At 54.2% G+C, this 9,772-nt stretch overlaps 1 protein-coding gene across 1 annotated transcript; it reads left to right on the top strand.

The window, feature by feature from the left end:
* Positions 1-7,040, top strand: GDF11 (growth differentiation factor 11; the record flags this gene model as incomplete). Its single annotated transcript, XM_080705422.1, has 3 exons — positions 1-490; positions 5,783-6,180; positions 6,660-7,040. 3 exons carry the CDS (start codon positions 1-3, stop codon positions 7,038-7,040), a joined length of 1,269 nt encoding a protein of 422 aa, XP_080561548.1.
* Positions 7,041-9,772: the final 2,732 nt, after the last annotated feature.

Genomic DNA, 9,772 nt, shown 5'->3' with positions numbered 1-9,772 from the left:
ATGGTGCTCGCGGCCCCGCTGCTGCTGGGCTTCCTGCTCCTCGCCCTGGAGCTGCGGCCCCGGGGGGAGGCGGCCGAGGGCCCCGCGGCGGCGGCGGCGGCGGCGGCGGCGGCAGCGGCGGCGGCGGGGGCCGGGGCCGGGGCCGGGGCCGGCGCGGGGGCCGGGGCCGGGGCCGGGGGCGCGCGCTCCAGCCGGCCGGCCCCGTCCGCGGCGCCCGAGCCCGACGGCTGCCCCGTGTGCGTGTGGCGGCAGCACAGCCGCGAGCTGCGCCTGGAGAGCATCAAGTCGCAGATCCTCAGCAAGCTGCGGCTCAAGGAGGCGCCCAACATCAGCCGCGAGGTGGTGAAGCAGCTGCTGCCCAAGGCGCCGCCGCTGCAGCAGATCCTGGACCTGCACGACTTCCAGGGCGACGCGCTGCAGCCCGAGGACTTCCTGGAGGAGGACGAGTACCACGCCACCACCGAGACGGTCATCAGCATGGCCCAGGAGAGTAAGTGCCCCGGCTGCGAGCCCCGCGCGCCTTCTCCGCAACACTTGACGGACTGGGGAGCGGGGGCTACTTCGCTGAACTTTTCCGAGCGGCGAGGACCGGCCGCGGAGTTGTGTGCACGCCCCTTTCCCGCAGGTGGGAGGGGGCCGCCGGGCGGCTGGCGGGGTGCTGCCTCCCACCCCCGGTGTGCGGAAACCCGGTGCGGACGGAGTCCGCGGCTAGTCGGGGGTCCGCAGCCTCGGGCCGGGGCAGCAACCCTGCCCTGGAGGCTCGGGGGAGGGAGGAGGGGAAGGAGCGGAACCCGGAGGCTCGGGACCCCCGCAGCCCCAGCTGGGCCGTAGCGCTTTTCTCTCCCACCGCCCCGGCACCGACTCCCTGCCTGGTGCCCGCAACGCGCCCGCCGGGCTGCAGAGAACCGAGCGCCGCTCTCGCCTTCCCAGGAATGGGGTTCCAGAACCGGGTGCTCCGGCAGCACCCTCCATCCTGAGCCTGCCACTGAGTAGTATCCCCAGGGGCCGGAATGCCTTGCTCAACTCTACTGCGCTGGGGCTTCGGGACAACCGTTTGCTTACTTAAACCTGAGTGTTCCGTCCCTTATTCTCCCGCCCTGCCCGCAGCAGGACTTGAGAGAGGAAGACCCCGGGAGAAGGAACTGGATTGGGGGGGGGGGCAGGCATCCGAGTCTCTGGCCAAACGGAAGATGAACATGTTAATAGACATGAGCTGCTTTGAAATTTTATGGCCTGGAAAATCCAGGCCAATACTACACCCCCATCCCTGCCTTTCCCTAGGGTCAGGTGACTCCCTCTTCCCCTCCCCCAACGGGTCTCCCCCCACTCAACTCCAGGGAACCAGGCCCTCCCATTCCCTAGTGGCTTGGCAAAGTCTCCCCCCCCCACACACACACAGTTTAGTTTTATGGCTCAGAACAGAGGAGGGGGGAGGCTGGTTTATTGGCAGATGGGTCATAAAAAGCTGGGGGCTGAGGGGAGTCCTAGTGGCTCACACCCACGGGAGAGGCACAAGAACCCAGGTGTGTATCTGGGAGGCTGAGTACCTGGTACTGACACACAGATTTCTCAGAACCCATCTCCACAGCATTTGGTCAGGGCTGTAAAGAAAACTCAAAGAACCAGGAAACTTTGTGTGTGTGTGTGTGTGTGTGTGTGTGTGTGTGTGTGTGTGTGTGTGTGTAGATCTAGTCTCTCTAGCCCACAGACCTAGTCTCAGGGTCCTCAGTCTCTCTTCTGTTCTTAAGGCTTCTGCTATGAAGCAAGGGTCAGTCTGAGAGTGACTGAGGGCAGGGGTAGGGGTGGGGGTGGGGATTCTAGGAATCAGTTGTAGAGGAATTTTGATCAAGAGTTTGCTGGGAGATGAAGGGTACAGATACTCTGGTCTGTGCGGTGAAGTGTGTGTGTGAAGATTTCCAGGATGAGTGACCAGGCTGTGGACTTCCCCTTGCCCCCCACGACACCTAGCATCCCTTGGCCATTGGGGTCTGAGCCCAGAATGAGCTCCTGTGATGGGGATGCAGGAAGTCAAGGGATCCTACAGACATGAATTAATTGTGCAGTGCAGGTTAGGCCTAAAGAAGGCATCAGCAGGTGGGGTCTCACTCCAACTTCTACTCCTGTGCCACCCTAGGACTTGGCTAAGTAGGGACCTGGTTCTCCAGCCAGGTGCTGTACGTCCCCTTTAAGAGCCTAGCTGAGCTCTTAAGGGAGGGAGGGGGAGTGGAGGGGAGGGGAGGGAGAGAGGGGAAAAGGAAAAAGAGACTTTTATAGTCTAATCCCCAGGGACCCGCTTTAATAAGAGACTTGTGCTCTGCTAATCGGGGGAGGTGTTTGTCAGCAGAGATGGCCTCTGCTCCCCTCCCCCTGCCTCCCCTCCCCCAGCCCACAACCCTGGACCCCAGCCCCCACCTCTCCTAGGCGGCTTTGCCTGCCCTAGTTCCCTCTACCCTCTCAGGCTCTCCCACCCCAGCCTTCATCCTGGGAACCCAGCCCCCTGCCCTTCTGAGAGCCAAGCCCAGCCCCTCAATTTCTCTCTCCTCCCCATACCAAGAGGCCCCTGCCCTCTCAGCCCAACCTCCTGCCCCTGGGCCTTCTAACAGAGTTGGGAAAGGGTGTATAGTGGGGGGTGGAAAGAGGAGGCCATGAGTAGGGAGGGGGTTGGGCTTTTGCTGAAAATAGTGCAATGACCTCTCTCCCCCACCAGCACCGCCCACTAAACCTGACCTGCTGCCTGCCACCAACCAGATCAATCCAACACATGTGTGGCCTGGAGCTGGGCTTATTTGTGTTGGGGACTCTCAAGCCCCTGTTCTCTCTCTAGCTCTACCTGCCTCTCTTTGTTCCTCTGTACCCTTCCCTGTCCTCTCTTTTCTTTCCCCCTCTAGGTTCAGCTCCCCCACCTCCACCGCTCTCTCCTTTCTACCCCACCCTGGCTGGCATCTTCCAGCTCCCCTCTCTCATTTCCTCTAACCTGTCTTCATTCCTCTCTTCTCACTCGTACCTCCCTCATCATCTACAACCTGTCCTGGGCTCTGCCCTATCCCTTTTCTTTCTCTCTAAGTCTTGTCTCTACACGGACGGTCCCCACATCCACTGGGGAACAAGAATATGAGGATTCCCTGGGGGTGGGCACGGGGGAATTTCAGTCCAAAAGAACCAAAGACTTAGAGGGACGGGGTTCTGTTGCCAGACCCCTCACCTCCAAACCCTAGGGTAGCTTAGGTACAGCAGTATGTTTTGCGCTTAGAAAAACCACCAACGTTTATTGAGAAACTACTACTATTTTCACATTATATATTTAATGCTCATCACTCCTGTGAATCCAGAATCACCTGTATCACACTGAGATAAGGTCAGGCTCAAAGAGGAGTCAGGCATTAGTTAAACCCGCTTCAATTGTAGCCAAAGAACAGAGTCTAGAAAGCTCTCAGGCACTTACCCGTGCAATCTAAGATTGGAAATTAATTCCACACCTAGAGTACTGCTTGGTACCTAGAGTATGGGCTTGGTACTTGGCTTACAGACTACAGTGTCAGCAGACACAGTGTCCATCCTCAAGATGTGTATCTAATAGCAAGAAACAGACAATTCCTCGTCCAGTGTAGACATGACAAGCTAATTGTTGCTTGTTATTCCTGATCTCACCAGGAGCGCCCCTGCCCCAGCTACTCTCCTAATCTCTGAATCCCCACCCCTCAAGATGTAGTCCAGCCCAAACACTGGAGCTCCAGCCAGCAGAGTGACTGGGAGGGCTACCTGAGCACTGGACCGCAGAGAAAAACCAAGGCAAAGGTGCTACAGGACTTTTTGTATTATGTCCTGTATGTATGAAGATTATTCACTTTCCTCCCCGGCCCATTTGGAGGGTCCTCCCTCTCCTGGGTGAAGTGAGGTAGTGTGCTGATGGGAGGCGACAGATGTTAAGTCCTTCGTGATTATGCAGAACGTGAGACCTAGGCTTGATACACAAGGGCCTAGACTTCACCATCCTTCAGTGGCTCCGGAAAAGCTCATTCCAGATTCTATCTAGAATGAGAATGGACATTCCTGTCCAGAGGAGACATGATGCATTCCTAACCCATTTAAGAGATTAGGAAGGGAAACTGGGAGGAAATGGAACGAAAGCAGAGGATATATTGAGAATCATCCTTTAGCCCCCCACCCCCACACACAAAGGGTCAATTTATGTCCAGAACAAGGGGAAGCAGGTCAAAATGCAAAGTTATTCAGAATGTTGAATCTTTGTAGAGACTTGCTGGCACTGTACTGAGAAACTCAAGGAGGCTCAAGGGAAAAAAGATGACTAGATGTAGTTTTATGTTTGCAGTACTGGGGACCTAACCTCAACCTCAGATCTCCCTGCTTCAGCCTCCCAAGTGGCTGGGATTATAGGTGTGCCACTGCACTGCACCCTGCTGATTATGATTGATTTGATGTGTTGAAATTTTTCTTTTTCTTTTTTTGTGGTACTAGGGATGGAACCCAGGGGTCTTCTACCTCTGGGCTATACCCCTAGACCTATTTTATTTTTTATTAGGAAACAGGGTCTAAGTTGCCGAAGCTGGCCTCTAACCTGCGATCCTCTTGTCTCAGCCTCGAAAGCACTGGAGTTACAAGCATGCACCACCATGCCCTGCAAATAGTTATTTCTGATGCTTTGAACAAACAGGAAGAAACGGTTTTTCCTTTCCTCAAAAGCTGAGACAGTCAAGGTGGTGGTAAGGAAGCAGCTAAGGAAACTTGTTCTTAGGGGAGAAGGAATGGGAGTCCTATGCATAGGAAGTACTTGAGTAGTTCCATTCTGGTGGGCATGCTATTGGGAATGAGAAGCCTAGATCTGAATTCTGGTTTACTTTATGAGATAAATTTAGCCTGTATTCCCTCTCTGGACCCTGGGTTATCTCCTCTGAGGCCATCTTTTCTTTCTTCTTGGAGGATGGGGGAGTGCCAGGTTTTTGCCTGCCCCTCAGACAAATCAGAGCAGAAATGGGGCAAGGTGACCTAAGGACAGCAGGTGTGATAAGAAGAGCATAAAAGATGCAGAAAAAGTTGGAAGATGCAAATGAAGGGAAAATACCCTGATAACTATCTTTGCACATTATCTGGTAGAGGGGAATCAATCTATAGGTCAGAGTAAGTGGGCTAGGGAATGGGTGCAGAGCAGTAAAAGCCTGACAGAGCCACCATCCTACACAGAGGAGGCAGTGCGTGGGTACCACAGACTCTGTAAGGGTGGTCCACAAGACAGGTGCCAGAGAGGTGAAGAAACTGGAAAACTGCCAGGCATGGTGGCGCACGTTGTAATCCCAGTACTTGGGAGGCTGAGATAGATAATCACAGGTTTGCGGCCAGCATCTTAGCAAGTCGCTCACAGAGGGTGCGGTGCAGGGCGTGGTGGCGCACGCTTGTAATCCCCTCGCTTGGGAGGCTGAGACTGGAGGATCATGCAGGTTCGAAGCCAGCCTCGGCTGGTTTAAGAGACCCTGTTTTCAAATAAAAATATCTATAAAAAGAAATAGGTCTGGGAGTGTAGCTCGGAGGCAGAAGGCCCCTGGATTCCATCCCCAGTACCACCAAATAATAATAATAATAAAATAAACTAGGGTTGGGGTGTAGCTCAGAGGTAGAATGACCCTGGGTTCAATCCCCAGTACCAAAAACAAAAACAAAAACTGGAAACCTCAGGCTCAGGAGACCAAACTACCACTGCCACCCAGGGCTGCTGATCCTCCCCCAGAAGCACCTTTTGCTGATGCTGTGCCCCCTTCTCTCTTATCAGCGGACCCTGCAGTGCAAACAGACGGCAGCCCTCTGTGTTGCCATTTCCACTTCAGCCCCAAGGTGATGTTCACAAAGGTACTGAAGGCCCAGCTGTGGGTGTACCTTCGGCCTGTGCCCCGCCCAGCCACAGTCTACCTGCAGATCTTGCGACTGAAACCCCTAACTGGGGAAGGGACCCCCGGGGGAGGGGGTGGAGGCCGGCGTCACATCCGTATCCGTTCACTCAAGATTGAGCTGCACTCACGCTCCGGCCACTGGCAGAGCATCGACTTCAAGCAAGTGCTACACAGCTGGTTCCGCCAGCCACAGAGCAACTGGGGCATCGAGATCAACGCCTTTGATCCCAGTGGCACAGACCTGGCCGTCACCTCCTTGGGGCCAGGAGCTGAGGGGCTGGTGAGCGGCGGGCCTGAAGCGGTGGTGGATAAGTGTAATCTGGCCTTGAGGAGGTGGGAGGTTAGGGAGAGATGAGGAATGCGAAGGGGGCTGGGGACCAGGAGCGGACTCCAGAGGAGCTGGAGGGTGGGGTAGCAACTATCACTTTTCAGGGAACCAAGCCAGGCAACAGCTGAAACTGAATTTGGGGTGAAGATGCCAGTTAACGGGAGATCCGTGGGACACAAAAACTGGCTGTTGATGAGGCCCTGGGCCAAGGGGCTGATGAGGGTCAGATTGCCAGGAGAGGAATTAGGGAAGGAGAGATGGTAGATGACAAAAAGGGGGGACAGAAGATAAAGTCTAGGGGTGGGAGCAATGGAAACCCCAGGTCAATGGTTTCGTTCTGGTGCCCCTGTTGAGAGGCGGGTGGGAAGGAACAGGGAAGAGGGACTGTTCAGGGCTGTGTCACATCTCTCTCCCCTCTCCCTGACCCTCAGCATCCTTTCATGGAGCTGCGAGTCCTAGAGAACACAAAACGGTCCCGGCGGAACCTGGGCCTGGACTGTGACGAGCACTCCAGTGAGTCCCGCTGCTGCCGATATCCCCTCACAGTGGACTTCGAGGCTTTCGGCTGGGACTGGATCATCGCACCTAAGCGTTACAAGGCCAACTACTGCTCCGGCCAGTGCGAGTACATGTTCATGCAAAAGTATCCGCACACTCATTTGGTGCAACAGGCCAATCCGAGAGGCTCCGCTGGGCCTTGCTGCACCCCGACCAAGATGTCCCCAATCAACATGCTCTACTTCAATGACAAGCAGCAGATCATCTACGGCAAGATCCCTGGCATGGTGGTGGATCGCTGTGGCTGCTCCTAAGGTGGGGGACAGTGGATGCCTCCCCCACAGACCCTACCCTGAGATCCCCAGCCCTGACCCCCGTTCCCTCAAGCCCTGGCGCTCCCTCCACCTCTTCCCATGAACATCACACCTTGTTCCCTGACCAAGCAGTGTGCAATACAACAGAGGGAGGCAGGCGGGGACTGAGGGATGAGGGGTTGGGGCAAAGGAAAAGGAAGAGCATGGTCAGGGTGGAGTGTTTGAGGTTTGCAGTGAGAAGGTTTGGCAAGAAGACAGAGAGATGTAGACAGAGAAAGAGAGACAAAGGGAAGGAGACAGAACGAACAGAGGAGCACTGAGAAGGCAAAGGAGTAAGAGGCAGGAGAGAGACTAGGCAGAGACACACAGACTGAAATGGAGTGATAAAGGAACGCCCCGCACCGAGCCTCCTTTCTTCCACTGGCAAGGTGAGGGGCTTGGTGTAGTTTGGGGAGATCCCCGACTACCCAGTAGGAGAGGAAATAAAAATCCACTCTTAGCTTCTTCCCTCTCTCCCTCCAACAGTAGACAGGGAGAAGGAAGTGAGGGCAGGGGCAAAAGTAAGGATTTGGGGATTTTATTTATTTATTTATTTGTGACTTTTCATTTTTTGGTATTTGGCTTTACTGGAATAGGAGGGCCCCTGCCCACTATGCCCCGTTTGTCCCTTATGCCCCAAACCCTGCTTTTCCCCGATACCCACCCGCTTAAGCACTTGTATAAAGCCTCCAGGGTTGGGAGTGGGAGTAAAGGACAAGAGGGCTGACACGTTTCTGACCCATAACCACCCTAACCTTCCTGAGCCAGTTGGGTTGAACTAAGTGGCCATGGAAACTGAGGTTAGGGTTTAGGAGTTGGGGGTGGGGAGTCCTCAACATCCAGGATCTATATGAAAGCCACTAGACTAACCCTCAGGCCCACCTTCTTCATACTGATTTAATGTAGCTAGAGGGTACAGCCCGCTTATGCCCAAATTACTCAGCCGAGATAGACCAAAGAGCCTGTGGAATGCCCCTGCTCCCAGCCTCTATTTTCAGGTCAATAAAAAAACAATAGAGATCCCAGAGCGCCCCCCCCCCCCCAGATCTGGGAAAAGTCAGGAGGGGCCAAGAAAGTAGTTGTAAGGGGATGAAGATTACAGGGCATTTGAATCCAAATCACTGCTCTGGGCGAGGGAATAGACCAAGGTGGAAGGGATTCTGGAGGGGGACATTTTAGTCCCCAACCCCAAAGCTCAGGGTGGAAGGAGGGAGAAAAAGGAAGCAGAGTGTCTGTAATTTTTTTTATTTTTGGAGGATAGCAGTACCTGGCAGCAGGGAGGACACAGTACAGTGGGGGAAGGCATCTGACAAGACCAGTGACGGCAGAGATGGGAAGGATGGAGACTCCCTGGTTTGGAAGGCTAGAAAGCAGGCAGAGACTGGTGGCCACTTCACGTCACTAGGTGGGCCCATTCATCCCTCCCACAATCCTGACCCGCCCTCCTCGGGACTCACCGTGCCTCAGTTTCTTCCCCTCGATGGAATGAGAAATAGCAGCACCCGCCACAGCCAAGAGATGAATTCTGAGCACTTACCACGGGCACTTTATGGACATAAAATACCTCTCGCTGTGGGACAAGATAACCAGGGCACCAGAGTAGTGGTGAAGAGATGTGAGGCTTAGAGGAGTCACAGGCTTCAGAGAGTACAAGTTCCCTTCTGCCTCCCAGCTGGACAGAGCCTGAAGCAAGGAGTCGAGAATCTCCACATCCTACCCATTACCTCACCAGCAGACCTCTGGCTCCCATCACAGCCTAGGGGGTGTTAGGGAGCAGGAGGGGCTGCAGCAAAATGATCTCTCAATGGAGCCGGCAGTTATGGTCTGGTAGAATAGTACTGAACTGAAGTAAAGCCCAGGCTGGAGACCTGGAAGGCTTGTTCTTCCTGAAAGCATGTCTCTCCCGCTGGGACCAGACCATACCAGGACAAAGGTACGTGACCACCTTTGGGAAGGTGGTGCTGGTGAGCTTTAGCATCTTACTCTTATTCTCATAGTGAGAAAATGAGATAAGGTTTCAGTAGAGGAGTAGGCAGGGGCTGTTAAGCTTTTCGATTCACTTTCTCCCATATAGCAGGTATGTTAACGCCAAGCCTCTCCTCTCGGGCCCTCATCATCCTTCTGCCCCAGTCTTAAAAGAACAAGACACACCTGGCCATCAACACTATTCACATTTGCTTGGTGGAAGGAGAGGAGCAGAAAAATGAAGAGAAGATGGTCCCCTGAGGTCAAATACCTCTTGATCTTGGATAGGGTGGGGCCTGGGCAATAGGCATCAGGTAACTTTCCTTCTACAGAATCTAGGTAGATAGGGCATTAAATTTGGGGGACACTTAAAATATTGCCCCTTTAATACCACCAAATAAAGACCTTTGCAGTCAGGGAAGGGTGGTATCTCTTAGGAACATAAATCTATGAGTTGAAGTCTTAGTCCCTTGTTCTTCTGTACCCCCAAAGAGGCATGGGATAAAGAAGCTTGACCAGCAACTCAGTGGGCACTGCTCACCCCTCCCCCACCTGACGTGCGTGGACCTGGCCAGTGCCCCTCTGAACATATCATTCTTGTTGTAATTATTTACTTTGTGTATCTGTTACATACTGTGTGTGTGATTGCCTTTGTTTGCTAAGGGTGCCTGAGGAGTATGGGGCTGACGGGGCACTGGAATGCCGGGAAAGAGCTTCTTCACTGAGAC

This window comes from Muscardinus avellanarius (genome assembly GCF_963383645.1).
Source record: "Muscardinus avellanarius genome assembly, chromosome: 11".
NCBI classification, from domain to species: Eukaryota; Metazoa; Chordata; class Mammalia; order Rodentia; family Gliridae; genus Muscardinus; species Muscardinus avellanarius.
Note: the sequence above shows the minus strand (reverse complement) of the source record. Positions and strands in the feature narration are given on the sequence as shown.